At 38.0% G+C, this 13,250-nt stretch overlaps 1 protein-coding gene across 1 annotated transcript; it reads right to left on the bottom strand.

Moving 5' to 3' along the window:
• Positions 1-9,867: 9,867 nt before the first annotated feature.
• On the bottom strand, positions 9,868-10,821 carry LOC101632500 (olfactory receptor 10Z1-like). Its single transcript, XM_004683615.1, has one exon. It carries the CDS (start codon positions 10,819-10,821, stop codon positions 9,868-9,870), a length of 954 nt encoding a protein of 317 aa, XP_004683672.1.
• Positions 10,822-13,250: the final 2,429 nt, after the last annotated feature.

Genomic DNA, 13,250 nt, shown 5'->3' with positions numbered 1-13,250 from the left:
CTAAGTTACTTTTTTCCCTTGATTTTGTCAGTAACCTACATCTGTTCTGACCCTCTTTTCCCAAGTACCATAAAGTTAGATTTTCATAAAAAGTTAGTATTCAGGAGAAAGGCTACAGAGCTTGAAACACAAAATAGATTTTTTGCCTAGACTTGCTGGGCAAGGTAGCTTTCATTTGCAAACATAACCCTATTCCTTTACCGTCTTTACTTCTGTGTGTGAAGGTGTTTGCCTTGGCAGGATCCTGCCTCAGGGAAATCCATATACTTTTTTTTTTTTTTTTTTGCCAAGGTTTTGTTTCTCTGTTCTCCAAACCTGTGTGTACTGTATCTGAAAGCTCTTCCTATTGTTTCTTTCCCTAAGAGCTCTGAGGTTTCGAGGTCTGACTAAGCCTCTTTTCTCCCTGGTAGCCCTTCTATTCCTTTGCTAAAAACTCACAAGTTAGGGGTGGCACTTCCTTTTCACACTTTCCCTTTGCTACACCTCTCATTTCTACATCATCTCTTCCTTTTAAAGATGAATTTTTTTAAAGATTTGTTTACTTATGCATACAAGAGCTGGAGTACAGGCCAGAGGTGCGGGGATGAGAGGATTTACCAGAATAGCCAGAGCAGGGGAGCAGAACAGCCAGATGTACTGAAATATGCTGCTGAGGGGAACGGAGGGAAGGTCAGGAGAGGTCTGCTGTGCCATATGGGTCACCGCTCTGGCCAGGTATTGAACTCATGATGCAGTGGCTGTAGATAATTTCATAGTGCTGTATTTTAACCTCTTGCTCCACCAGGTTGGGCCCCAAAAGTTGTGTATTTTAAAACACCCTGCTCTAATTTTTTCCAATCAGGAATTGGTTTCAGTGTTTTCTGTCTGTGAGGTACATGTGAGAAACTATTTGGGTCCTAAAAGGCAGGGTTCCAAGCAACTGGCAACATGCAGGAAGGATGGATGTAGACAAATCCAGAAATCCAGACTGTGTTATTTGCCTGGGACTCTATCAAGAAGCACATCCTGTCCCTATCTCAAGAGCACTGAGGTGACTGTGGTAAAATGTTTATGACATTCACACAAGGCTGAGAGATAATCAGAAGTACAATTTGAGTGGACAATAAGAATAAGTAATGACTGAGAAGAATAAACAAAACAGTGAGAAGCACCAAATACAATCAAAAGAAGACCTAACTCCCAAGCAAATGGAGTTAAAAGAGTAATTAGAATAAAAAAGCTAAAATATATGTAATTAATATACTCAGAGGAGTATAAAATAGTGAATGTATAAAAATCAATCTGAGATACTGGAAGATAAAAAGTTTGTAACTTAAAGTAAATTCTCAACATGACACTTGCCACATTGGAAATAATATTGTGCAAACAGGATGCATTGCTGCAAACTAAACTGAACTAGCAAACTCAAATGATTTCTAAACACGCGACAGTGGAAGCCAGGACCACTGCACACAGGCACATCAGCTGTGCTGTTGTCACATTGTCTGCTGTTCTAATTGTCAGCTTTAATGATAGTAAAATGTTGTTTTATTCAAATAAACAGAATCTCCGAGTATTTAGAGAATATTTTATTTGTATACTTTTATATAATACATATTTTACATATTACTTATCTATCCCAATAGATGGTCCATGTAATGTCTTTATCCCAATGAGATTCTCAACCTAGTTTTCCAAAATATGTGAAGTAATTAATTTGTAATAACCTGGGAAGTAAGCAATTTGTACCTTCTCTTAAATGACACAAGTCTTACTTAAATTAAACTGCTGTACAGTAACGATTCCTTGGAACCTATTTCTAGTTTTAACGATACAGACATACTTGATTTTCTTATGTTGCCAGAAGTCACATGTTAATTATTTTAAGCAAACTATTAGTGATTAAATATTATTTGTTATAATGCTTGGTGTTTTCACTTACATCATATGACTCAACACAAGAAACACATATGTTATCATTGCCTCCTTTTAACAGGTAAGGAACAGATGATCAGAGCATTTTTGTAATTTGTTTATGACTCCATAGATAATGAGAGACACAGCCAGAAGCTGATGCCAGGGTTTCATGGGTGCAAATTCCATGATATTTCTGCACCTGTCTTCTGTGCTAGTACTCATATCCAGCTTTGAAACATTTATGTCTTTCACACATCTATTTTCTTTAAAAACATAAAATTAATTTCAGAGTTGAGTATTTGTCTAGTTAGAAAAGTCAGAACTGGGCCCTCCCTGGTAGTGCAGTGGGTTAAATCATAGCACTAAGAAGCTAAAGCCACTTCAGTATGAGTTCGATCCCCGGCCTCAGAGGTGACCCACATGGTGCAGCAGACCTCTCCTGAACCATCTGCTGCTGCCCTCAGCAGTGTACTTTGTCAATCTGCCTGTTCTGCTCCCCACTCTATCTCTGGTGAAGCCTCTCACCACCCTTGAGCCTCTGGTCTGTACCCTAGTTCTGTATGCATAAATAAATAAATCTTGAAAAAAAGTCAGAACTTCAGAATTCAGCCACATAATCTTGATAATGTCTGTACTGTAACATACCTTTGTCCTTATGCCTTGAGTAAAATGAAACACTGAGTAACATGTATGTGGGTACCAAGAGTTTTAGGAAGCTAGCTAGCTAGATATGGCTTTAAGACAAATTATTCAGAAATGCATGTTAAAGGAGCACTTGGAGTGAGTGTCCATAACTAACATATTCTCCCCTTTGAGAGTTCTATCTGTTTTGAGTTACGGGAATAGTATTCCGAAATGTTCATCTTTCTTTGAATTTAATTTCCTGCCATTCTTCCTGCTTCTTCTATCCCCACCTTCCTTTCTCTGTCTCAATTCTTATTTCCCTATTGTTTTTAATAGAACTGAAACTAAAGTTACCTAAGGTGTGAAAGTTATCTAAGTTGTTCCCAAATGTTTCATTTCCATTTCTATTTAATCTTTGTTAAAAGAATATCTTAGTTCTTCTTATTGATTCACACAGCCCCATAAGTATGAAAAGATAAGACATCGGAGATGTGTCCTAGAAATTTTTTACACATCACCTGGGATGTTTACCTCCCATTAGTAGTAAAAATTGTTTGAGCATTTCATCTTGCACATGAAGAACTCTGACCCTTATTATCCATTATTATAACTAAGGATGTGGGTTTTTAAAATTCCAATAAAAGGATCAAGTAAGAAAATGACCAAAGTGAACACTATACATTTTGTTCAAATGAGTGTGAAAAAGAGAATATTAAAATAGAAATTGCTGGGACAGAGTACATCAGGGATGGGGCTGGAAATTCAAGATCTGGCCTTTCTGTTATCAATTATGTTATTTGAAGTTTGCATTACTGCAATCAATGCTTCCATAAACATCCTTTTGTATATCTCATGTGTATACAGTGTAGACTCACTGCATGGTATACAAATAAGGATAAAACATTTGGGCTCTAGGGTAACTGAGGCTTCAATTTTAAAATTCTGATGAAATTTGTAGAGGAATTTGTGTGCACAAAATATCCTAGAATTGGAATAAAATTACCATTTAAAATTTATATGTTTACACTTAAGGATATACATCAAATGTGGGGTCATTTCATTTTTATTTCCTCTGGTTCTAATTTTAGTAGGGACCATTAAATGGATAGCAGGAGACTGAAAGCTCCATACAGTGACAAGAGTTCATTATTTTGGGATTAACAGATAATCATGCACTATGTTCTATCTCTGGGATACTTCTAAGTTACATAGTCGCCCAATTGGGAAATAGCATAATCATCTTATTCACAGCAGCCCACAGCTACTAACCCCAATGTTTCTTTTTATAAACCATTTGGCCTTTGTAGACATTGGCTATTCCACATCAGTCAACCTATTATGATTGTGGGTTTGTTAAGAGAGAGATCTACTATCCCTGTCACTGGTGGTACAGCCAGCATGCCTTTGATGTCACTTCCGGGGCAGCAGCATGCTTCCTGTTGGCCACCATGTTCTATGATCGCCATGTGGCCACCTGCTTTCCCCTGCCCAACCCCACCAGATGTCTCCAGTCTACTTTGTGCTGTTGGGGGCTTCCTAGCTGGGGATGCCTGAATACTTGTCATTTATAGGCTGTCTGATGAGTCTAGCCTTCTGTGACCCAAATAAACTCAACCATTTTTTTCAGTGGTCTCTGTCCACTCTTGATATTTTCTTGTGCTGAATTACCTCCTGCATTTCTTCTGCATCAGTACCCACAAGTGCACTATTTATCATAATTGTATCTGCAGCTACATCCTCAATGAACTCCACTGAGGGGAGGAAGGAGGCCTTCACTTCCCACCTCACAGCCATTACTCTGTTTTACGGGGTTTGTTTATGTGATGCCATTATCAAGCTATTCCATTACAAGTCAAAGTGGCATCTGTAATCTTCATGGTGGCAGCCCCCATGTTGACCCCCACCCCACTTATAGCCTGTGGAACAAAAAGGTAAAAGAGAGAGTCCATGAGAAAACATGTCAAGAACAGATTGGTTTTCTAAATCCATAAAAGCAAACCAACATTTGTGCTGGGTATTGTAAAGACATTTACCATTAATTTAATCACTGTATAGTGAAGAGCTTCTAGCAACATACAAAGTCAATATTTACTTCAATTTATGAAGATGACTTGGCTATGTACTTGATTCAAATTAAATGAGGATTTTTTTTCAAAGTACTTTGGAAAATAGTTTCTACTTAAAAATCCCATTCACCAATTATAGAGACCAATTTAAACAGACTTCATTGCAAGTTCGATCCCACATGGCACAGCAGACTTCTCTTGACCCACCTGCTGCTCCCCTCAGCAGTGTACTTCATCAGTCTACCTGTTCTGCTCCCTACTCTGTCTCTGATGAATCCTTTCATCGACCACACCTCTGGCCTATGCCCCAGTTCTGTATGCATAAATAAAGAAATCTTTAAAAAAAAAAAAGATTTCAGACTAATTTCTCTATAGTGTCTTCCTAAACAGAATCTTGGTATCACAAGTCTTAGCTACTTGGCATCTTTGACTTCAAACGTTTAGTGGGGGAGCACATATCCTATCACATCATCAAAAGTTCCAAGTTGTACTTTTTGCTCAGTTTCTACTTCTCGTAATACGATTTGTCAAAACCATTTATTTGTGAGGCTCAAGGAGGGTTTTAGGACATGACATTTCAACCGAAACATAAGGGAAAACAGGAGCTAACTTATCATTCAGTTACAGAACATTGGTGGGTGGGTGAAAGTAGTGGTGTGGGAGATTGAACTAATTATCCTTAGCTCACCGTACAGTGTCTGGTACATAGAACAATTCTACAAATAGCTCTTGGTTAAACATTGACTTTAACTCAATGAATATTTTATTTAGTGCGTCCATTATTCCTAGTATAGTCTATGGACTAAGAACACAAAGCTTGTACACCATGTGTTTTTCTTTCAAGAATTTCACAGTAATCAAAGAAATGGCTCTTAAATCTCAATGATTTCCATTCAAGTGGTATCAGCAAAATGCTACTTGCAATTTCAAAAATAATGTCTTATCTTTTAATACAAAATATAGGTTTTAAGGTGCAGCATGCTTTGACATACCTATACATAGTGAAATGATTAGCACAATCAAGCTAATTGACATATCTCTTTACTTACATAGCTACTTTTTTTTTTTTTAAGATTTATTTATTTGTGCATACAGAACTGGGGTACAGGCCAGAGGCTCAGGGGCGGCGAGAGGCTTCACCAGAGACAGAGTGGGGAGCAGAACAGGCAGATCGACGAAGTACACTGCTGAGGGGAGCAGCGGACAGGTCAAGAGAGGTCTGCCACGCCATGTGGTCACCTCTGGGGCAGGCTGGAATCGAACTCATGCTGAAGTGGCTTTAGATTCTCAGTGCTGTGCTTTAACCCGCTGCACCACCAGGGAGGGTCCATAGTTACTTTTTATGTAAAATCTACTCTCTTAATAAATCTCCAGTATTTCTTACAATAGAATATTAGTGATTATAGTTATGTGGTATATTAGATACATAGAACTTATCCTACATAACTACAACTTTGTACCCTTTGACACACTCATCCATGCTTGGGTGTTTAGCTTGTTTCCATAACTTGACTACTATAAACAGAAGTGCAATGAACACAGGAGTTCATATATCCCTTCAAATTAATGCATTCTTCAGGCAAGACCAAGAGGTAAAATTGCAGGACCATATGATAGATCTACTTCTAATATTTTGGGAAAGCTCCACACTGCTTTCCATAGAGACTGGATTATTCTGTATTCCAACCAAAAATGTATTACATTTCATTTTTCTTCATGTCCCATAAACACTCATTGTATCTGGTCTTTTTAGTATAAATTCTCCACACAATGTGAGATGTATTTCATTGTTTTGACCTGCATTTCCCTGAAGGTAAGTGATGATGAACATTTTTTTAATGTGCCTGTTTACTGTCTGTATGTCTTCTTTTCAGAATGTTTATTTTGCTCTTCAGCTCTTTTTTTCCCATTGGATTTTTGTTTTCTTGTTGTTGAGTTGTATGAGTTTTTGTAGTTTTTGGATATCCGCCCTTTGCCAGATGTATGATATATAAATATTTCCTTCTATCTTCCCTTTTCACTTAATGATAGCTTCTTTTGCTGTACAGCATGCACTTTCTCTCAGTCAAGTTGTGTGTCTCCACACACTTAGCTCTACAATCCCCAGACCCCTTGCTGAAATGGCAGTCTGCCAGTATCCCCTCAGTCTTGACCCTCAGCCTCCAGGTATTTCTCTTCACCTATATCCTGTTCCTGATGTGCAACTATTTTCTGTCTCTTCTCTTGCAGTCTATGTCAATCTCCAGTGAGCTAAGGGTGCTCCATTTTGCCCTAAGACAAAGGACTCTCTCAGATATAGTGTTCCTGTGAATGATCAACTTTGGAAAAAAGCAAGGAAACGCCTCTGCTGTCATGTTGGTTAAACAAATAGAGACATTCAAATTCATAGTTTAAGATAAACCTCAAACTTGACATTTAAAAAAATATTCTTGTCATTATTTGCTTAGGGTAGTGTTTTTATATTTTTCCAAAATGTCATACTCTGTCTTGGAAAGAATTTTTGGCTATAACTTAGTATCTATTTCAGTGTTCAACTTTCTCACTTAAACACAATATACTGAATTATACAGCAGAAATGTGCTTGGTGAAATTTTATACTATAGTGGCATAATAAATGTTATTTTCTTGAAAAAAATATTTTTAAAGATTTATTTATGCATACAGAATGGGAGTATAGGCCAGAGGTGCAGGGGCAATGAGAGGATTCACCAGAGACAGAGTGGGGAGCAGAACAGGCCGACTGATGAAGCACAGTGCTGAGGGGAGCAGCAGGTGGGTCAGGAGAGATCTCCCATGCCATGTGGGTCAGCTTGATTGAATTCATGCTAAAGTGGCTTTAGCTTATTTAATGCTATGCTTCAACCCACTGCACCACCAGGAAGAGCCAAAAAAATATATTTTAATATAATAATTCTGATAATTCCCTTCCAAATTAGTGAGGGTTACTTTGAGCATAAAATGAAGAAATTAAAAACTAGAGTGCTAGCAAGAAATTCATTGTTTTCATAGCTCTAGTCATTTGTAGCCTTTAGAGAATTTAATTTTTCTGTAGATATAAAAACAGAAAAAAAATATGGTTGGAAACTGAGGCTCAAAATAATGAAATGAAATTTTTAAAATTATGATTTGAGGATTTAACAGTTTGTAGGGAACATTTGTGAAAATGGAATGATACAGTTTGAGAGATGGGTGGTCAGAGATTCTCCACAGAAAATTTCATTCAATGCAAAGAACGAATAGGACCTGGAGATCCAATAGGCTCTGACTTCACCTACAATAACAGCCATGCAATCTGAGCCCCAGCTGAGAGCCCTTCTGGAGCCCTCCTCACCTGCATTCAATGCAGCACTTGGTGCTTCCTCTTTTCCAGTATTTCTTTTTCCTTACTTGGTTTCCTCCAGATATGTTTGACTTTCTTTCTGGACTCATCTCTGCAGTCAACTTACCTGCATTCACAGAATATATTCTCTACTTCTACATCGTAACTAAACCTATTTGTCCAGGAAAGGTTTGCTTGTTTCTCAGATTTAATGGTGTTAAGTTACTCACTCCCCTATTCTACAGGCATTAGAACACAATTTCAGTGTACTCCTAATTCCTTACCATGTTTCTAAATCATTTATCTGCTTTTTTATTACCAAACTATTAATTAATTGAAGTCACTATTATGCATTTATAAAATAATGTCCTCCTATCCTCAGAGTTCTATACTGGCCATCTACTTTCTTCTCCTCATTTACTTTCTCATCAGCCTCTGGACCTTTTTCCCCATGCTTAATCCCCAAATCCTACCACAGCCTGGGTAGCACCACTCACTGTACCACCAAACAGTGTGATCTCAAACTGCCTATTCACCACTACAGCTTCCACTCTCTCCACAACCCAAACAACTATATTAATCAAGTTATCCCATACAGACCACCTTACCCCTTTGTGGAGTTTATAATTTATAAACTATGTATCTTTGTGCCATAATTTAACTAATATTTGAATTATTTGTTTTTGTGGACATCAATAAGGTAGTTAAGAAACCACCTATGCTATATGTTTGTTGAAGGGACAGGAAGAATAGCCCTCAGAGAGAACTTGCTATTCTTTGATAAAATACTAAAAAAGTTTAGCTCTTTTGTGGTCACGTCTATAGTTGTTTTTTTTTTTCAAGAAATTCATCCATTCCAGGCTAGTTTACATATCTGAGAGTTGAAAAAAGTATTTTCTTAAAATTATTTTAAATTTCTCTGTATAGTGATCTTCCACTCATATCAGTTCTAAATTTGTGTTTATACTTTCTCCTCTTCTAACCAAGTTAATTATTGATCTTTCTCTCTGCTGTACTTCTCTGTACTATACTTCTCTTGATCTATCACTCTTTTATTCTTCTTTTCCTTTTGTAGATAATTTTCTTCCTTCCTTAAGGAAAATCAACATTATGAAATGAACTGTTACAAAACATTTTTTTATATGTCTACAACGTACATTTAGGCCCACACATACACATGTGTGGGTACATACAGGCTGTGTATGTTTATGTGTGTGATAACATTTTTAGATGTTTTAAAACTAAAGCTGGTTTGGCCCTCCCTGGTGGCACAGTGGGTTAAAGCACAGCACTGAGAATCTAAAGCCGCTTCTGCATGAGTTCGATTCCCGCCTGCCCCGGAGGTGACCACATGGTGTGGCAGACCTCTCCTGACCCGCCTGCTGCTCCCCTCAGCAGTGTACTTCCTCGATCTGCCTGTTCTGTTCCCCACTCTGTCTCTGGTTAAGCCTCTCACCACCCCTGAGCCTCTGGCCTGTACCCCAGTTCTGTATGCACAAATTGCACAAATAAATAAATCTTTAAAAAAAAAAAAAAACTAAAGCTGGTTTTATAGTAAGAAAGCTATGACAGTAGGCATGTCAGGAAATTAGAAAATATTTTATTTTATAGACAAAGTAACTATTGTATTGGAAGTACCCAAATGTTACATATCAATGCTCTGAAAATTTTTTTTAAAGACTTATTTATTTATACATATAAATAAAAGGGGATACAATCAGAGGTTGGGGCACAGGGCTGATAGGAGCCAGCAGAGACAGATTGGGGAGCTGAACAGACAAATCTACTGAAATACACTACTGAGGAGAGAAGGAAGGGTCAGGAGAGGTCTGCCATGCCATGTGGGTCACCTCCCTGGCCAGGGATCAAACTCACACTGCAATGGCTGTGACAGCTTCATATGCTGTGGTTTAAAATGCTGCACCACTAGGGAGGGCCAATGCTCTATAAATTTTTAAATGTTCAGTTTCTTTTATTAATTGTCTGAGTGATAAATCCATTTGCTTTGTCTAGCACCTTCCTCAGGGCAGACCGCATTTCTTTGTTCCTAAGACTGTACACAATAGGGTTAAGCAAAGGTGTCACTACTGTATATGTCACAGCCATCAGCATGTCTTCACGGAATGAGCTACTGTCCTTATGCCTCAAATACACAAAGCCAGCAAATCCATAGTGTATGGACACTACAGTGAGGTGGGAGGAGCAAGTGGAGAAGGCCTTATACCTCCCCTGTGCAGAAGACATCTTCATAACGACAAACCCAATGAACACATAGGAAATCATAATTAAAACAAAGCTACCAACCAACACAAATGAAGTGAATACAAAAATAGTCATTTCATGATAGAAAGTATAATCACAAGCAAGGGAGAGCACAGGAGCAATATCACAGAAGAAGTGTTGAATGACAGAGCCACAGAAAGACAAACTAAATACAGTGATGATGATGCACGTAGAAATCAGGAACCCGACCATCCAAGAGGCCACCATGAGCTGGCAGCAGATCTTGGGTGTCATTCGGGTGGTGTAGTGCAGCGGGTTCTGAATAGCAGTGTAGCGGTCATAAGACATGGCTGCCATGGTGAAGCAGTTGTTAACACCCAAGCCAAAGAAGAAAAACATCTGGGTGGCGCACTCAGGAAGAGAAATGGTCTTGCTGTCTGACAGCAGGTCTGACAGCTCGCGGGGGATGACCACCATGGTGGTGCACGTCTCTGAAAAGGACAGGCCACAGAGGAAGAAGTACATGGGGGTGTGAAGGTTGTGGCTGAGCTTGATGGCCACCATGATGGACACATTTGCAACTAGGATGATCACGTGGGAGAATAAAATCACCACAAACAGGAGGACTTGCAGGTCTGGGAAACTGGAAAACCCCCACAGAAGGAAGGTGGTGACTGACGTGTGATTGCCCATCTTCTGCCTCATGTAATGGTCTTTCAGAGGTGCAGAGGTTGTGAGGTTAAGACTTGGTGATTGCAGGAAGATTCCTCTGCTCTGGAGTTATCTGTCTGTATCTACACACCTGGAGAAGCTGAAGGCAACGCTTCATAGCAGAGCCTGAGAAATGATGCTAAAGCTGCCTGACTGAAGTCAAGGTCAGACACCACAGTGATGACACTGATTCCAGTATTGAGTGGGCCTGAATATCTTCTTGGACTTTCCATCCAAAAATGTCCTTTTTTCTATCAAAATCTGCCTGTAAGAGGAAAATAGGAATAAAATTGGTCTGTGTTCAACCACTGGATTTTGGTATTTCTCTTTTTAAACTGTTTTTGTGTGTGTGTGTTTGTGATCTCATGGTACTTTGACATGTAATGATGTTAGTAAACGATTGATTAAATGGCTAAAATAGTTAAAACATTTTAAACAATTTACACTGATTATGTAATGAAAAGAATTTAGGAAAGTTAGCAAAATTTTCCAAAGGGAACTGGCACAAAATATTAAAAAATAACTACCACAGAGCTTAGATTTCCATTTCTGGATATAGATTAAAAAAAGAAACACTAAGTATAAAGATATGACAACTGCATACTCATTGCAGCATTGTTTACAACAGCCAAGAAAGGAGCAACGTCAGTGTCCATCAAAGGATGAGGAAGTAAAATGTACATCACAAATGCACAATGCACTACTCAGCCCTAAAAAAACAGGAAATCCTGCTGTCTACAACAAAATTCATAAACATGAAGCATTACACTGTGTGAGCTAAGTCAGACAGAGAAGGCCATTCACCATATGATCTCACTTATAGGTAGAATCTTAAAACAATAAAGTTCATAGATACAGAGAACAAGAGGTAGGAAGAATTGGTGATGGAGTCACAAGTTACCAACATCAAGTTATAAAATAAACCAGTCTTGAAGCATGATAACTGCAGTATTGTGTACTATAGAGTTGATAACAGATCTTAAGTGTTCTTACTGCAAAAAACCTTTGTAACTATGTTGGTGACAGATGTTAATTAGACATGGTGATCATTTCACAATACTCAAGAACACTGAATCATTATGTTATACAATTGGAAGTACTGTCACATTACATGTCAATGGACAACTCAGTGAGTGTTAAGTTAGGATGGTGATGCTAGTATATACCCAGAGTCTCCACAGCTAGTTTTGCAGTTGCACATAGGTATTTAAGTCTATTCTCTGGTTTCTCCTTTCCTATGCATTCCCTTGCCCTCTTATTCTAGCTTAGGGTCACACATCTGTCTCTGGAAGGTATTACAAGGACTTCCCCTGGTAAACCTGTCAAGCACCAACAAAATAAAGCTTTTCAAAAACCAAGCCAACAACAACAAAAAAAAACCCATACAAAAAAACAAACCCTCTAACTTTCTTGCAATAAATGCAATTATATTTTATCAGTCCACCACTATGAAGTGTTATCCAAGATGTTACTGTGATAATGCTAGGCCACATAAATTAATTTATCACTTCTACTTCCACTGGGTTCCAATTCATTGTAATAATTGGGCTTCAGAACATTTCTTAAAATGTCCTTAAAGAACATTTCTTTCTAAAAGTTCTTTAGAAATAGTAAATAATTTTTTTCCAAATTTCTAATATAGTCAATTAGCTTGTAATCAACATGATTTTAAAGGTATGGTTTCACTCTAGAATGGAATATATATCATTATGTTCTAATCAATTTTGCATCTTTAGTAGAATCTCCAGGGTCTTCTCTAGGAGGTACACTTGTTATGTCATTTGTGTTATTCATGAACTGCGAATCTTATAGGAGATAAGGACAGAAAAATGATATGAAGACATTCCATCAAATTTTGATTATTCCTTCAGTCAACTTAGCTTTAGGAGAGGATTTCAGTTATCATACCTTCCAACAGAAAACCTGTAAGAAATCAGTGGTGGATAGTGAAGGATTTTGTAGGATTTATAGAGGTTAAAGAGAGAAAGGAGACAACACAGCAAAACAAATGTATTGCAGTTTAAATGGTCCTGTTTTATATTTGTACTGTAGTTGTGGACAAATAATTCAAGATGAGTCAGGCCAGGGAATCAGCACCTACTTAATACCAATAATATGCCAGACACCAGCTGGGTTAGAGCTGTTTCATGCCATGTACTAGGTCTTTTCATTCTGACTTTATAAATGACGAAAGGAAGGTTCAGTGTGGTAAAATGGCTATTAAAGCCATGAATTTATCCAACATACATTGATTAAATGTGCGTGATGTGTCAACTACTGTAACACCACATGAAACAAGATACAAGGGACCTCTGTTTGTGAGGGAGTGATTATGTTTGTTCATGGAACTGGGAAAATTCTTTCTGGGGAAGTGACATAAGCTCTCATGGCAATGAAGACCAACAGGTAAG

Source organism: Condylura cristata, unplaced genomic scaffold (genome assembly GCF_000260355.1).
Source record: "Condylura cristata isolate star-nosed mole 26May11 unplaced genomic scaffold, ConCri1.0 scaffold00015, whole genome shotgun sequence".
Classification (NCBI taxonomy): domain Eukaryota; kingdom Metazoa; phylum Chordata; class Mammalia; order Eulipotyphla; family Talpidae; genus Condylura; species Condylura cristata.
Note: the sequence above shows the minus strand (reverse complement) of the source record. Positions and strands in the feature narration are given on the sequence as shown.

Excerpts from the sequence above, each read along its gene's own strand:
- LOC101632500 (XM_004683615.1), bottom strand. The coding sequence starts at position 10,821 with ATGGGCAATCACACGTCAGTCACCACCTTCCTTCTGTGGGGGTTTTCC.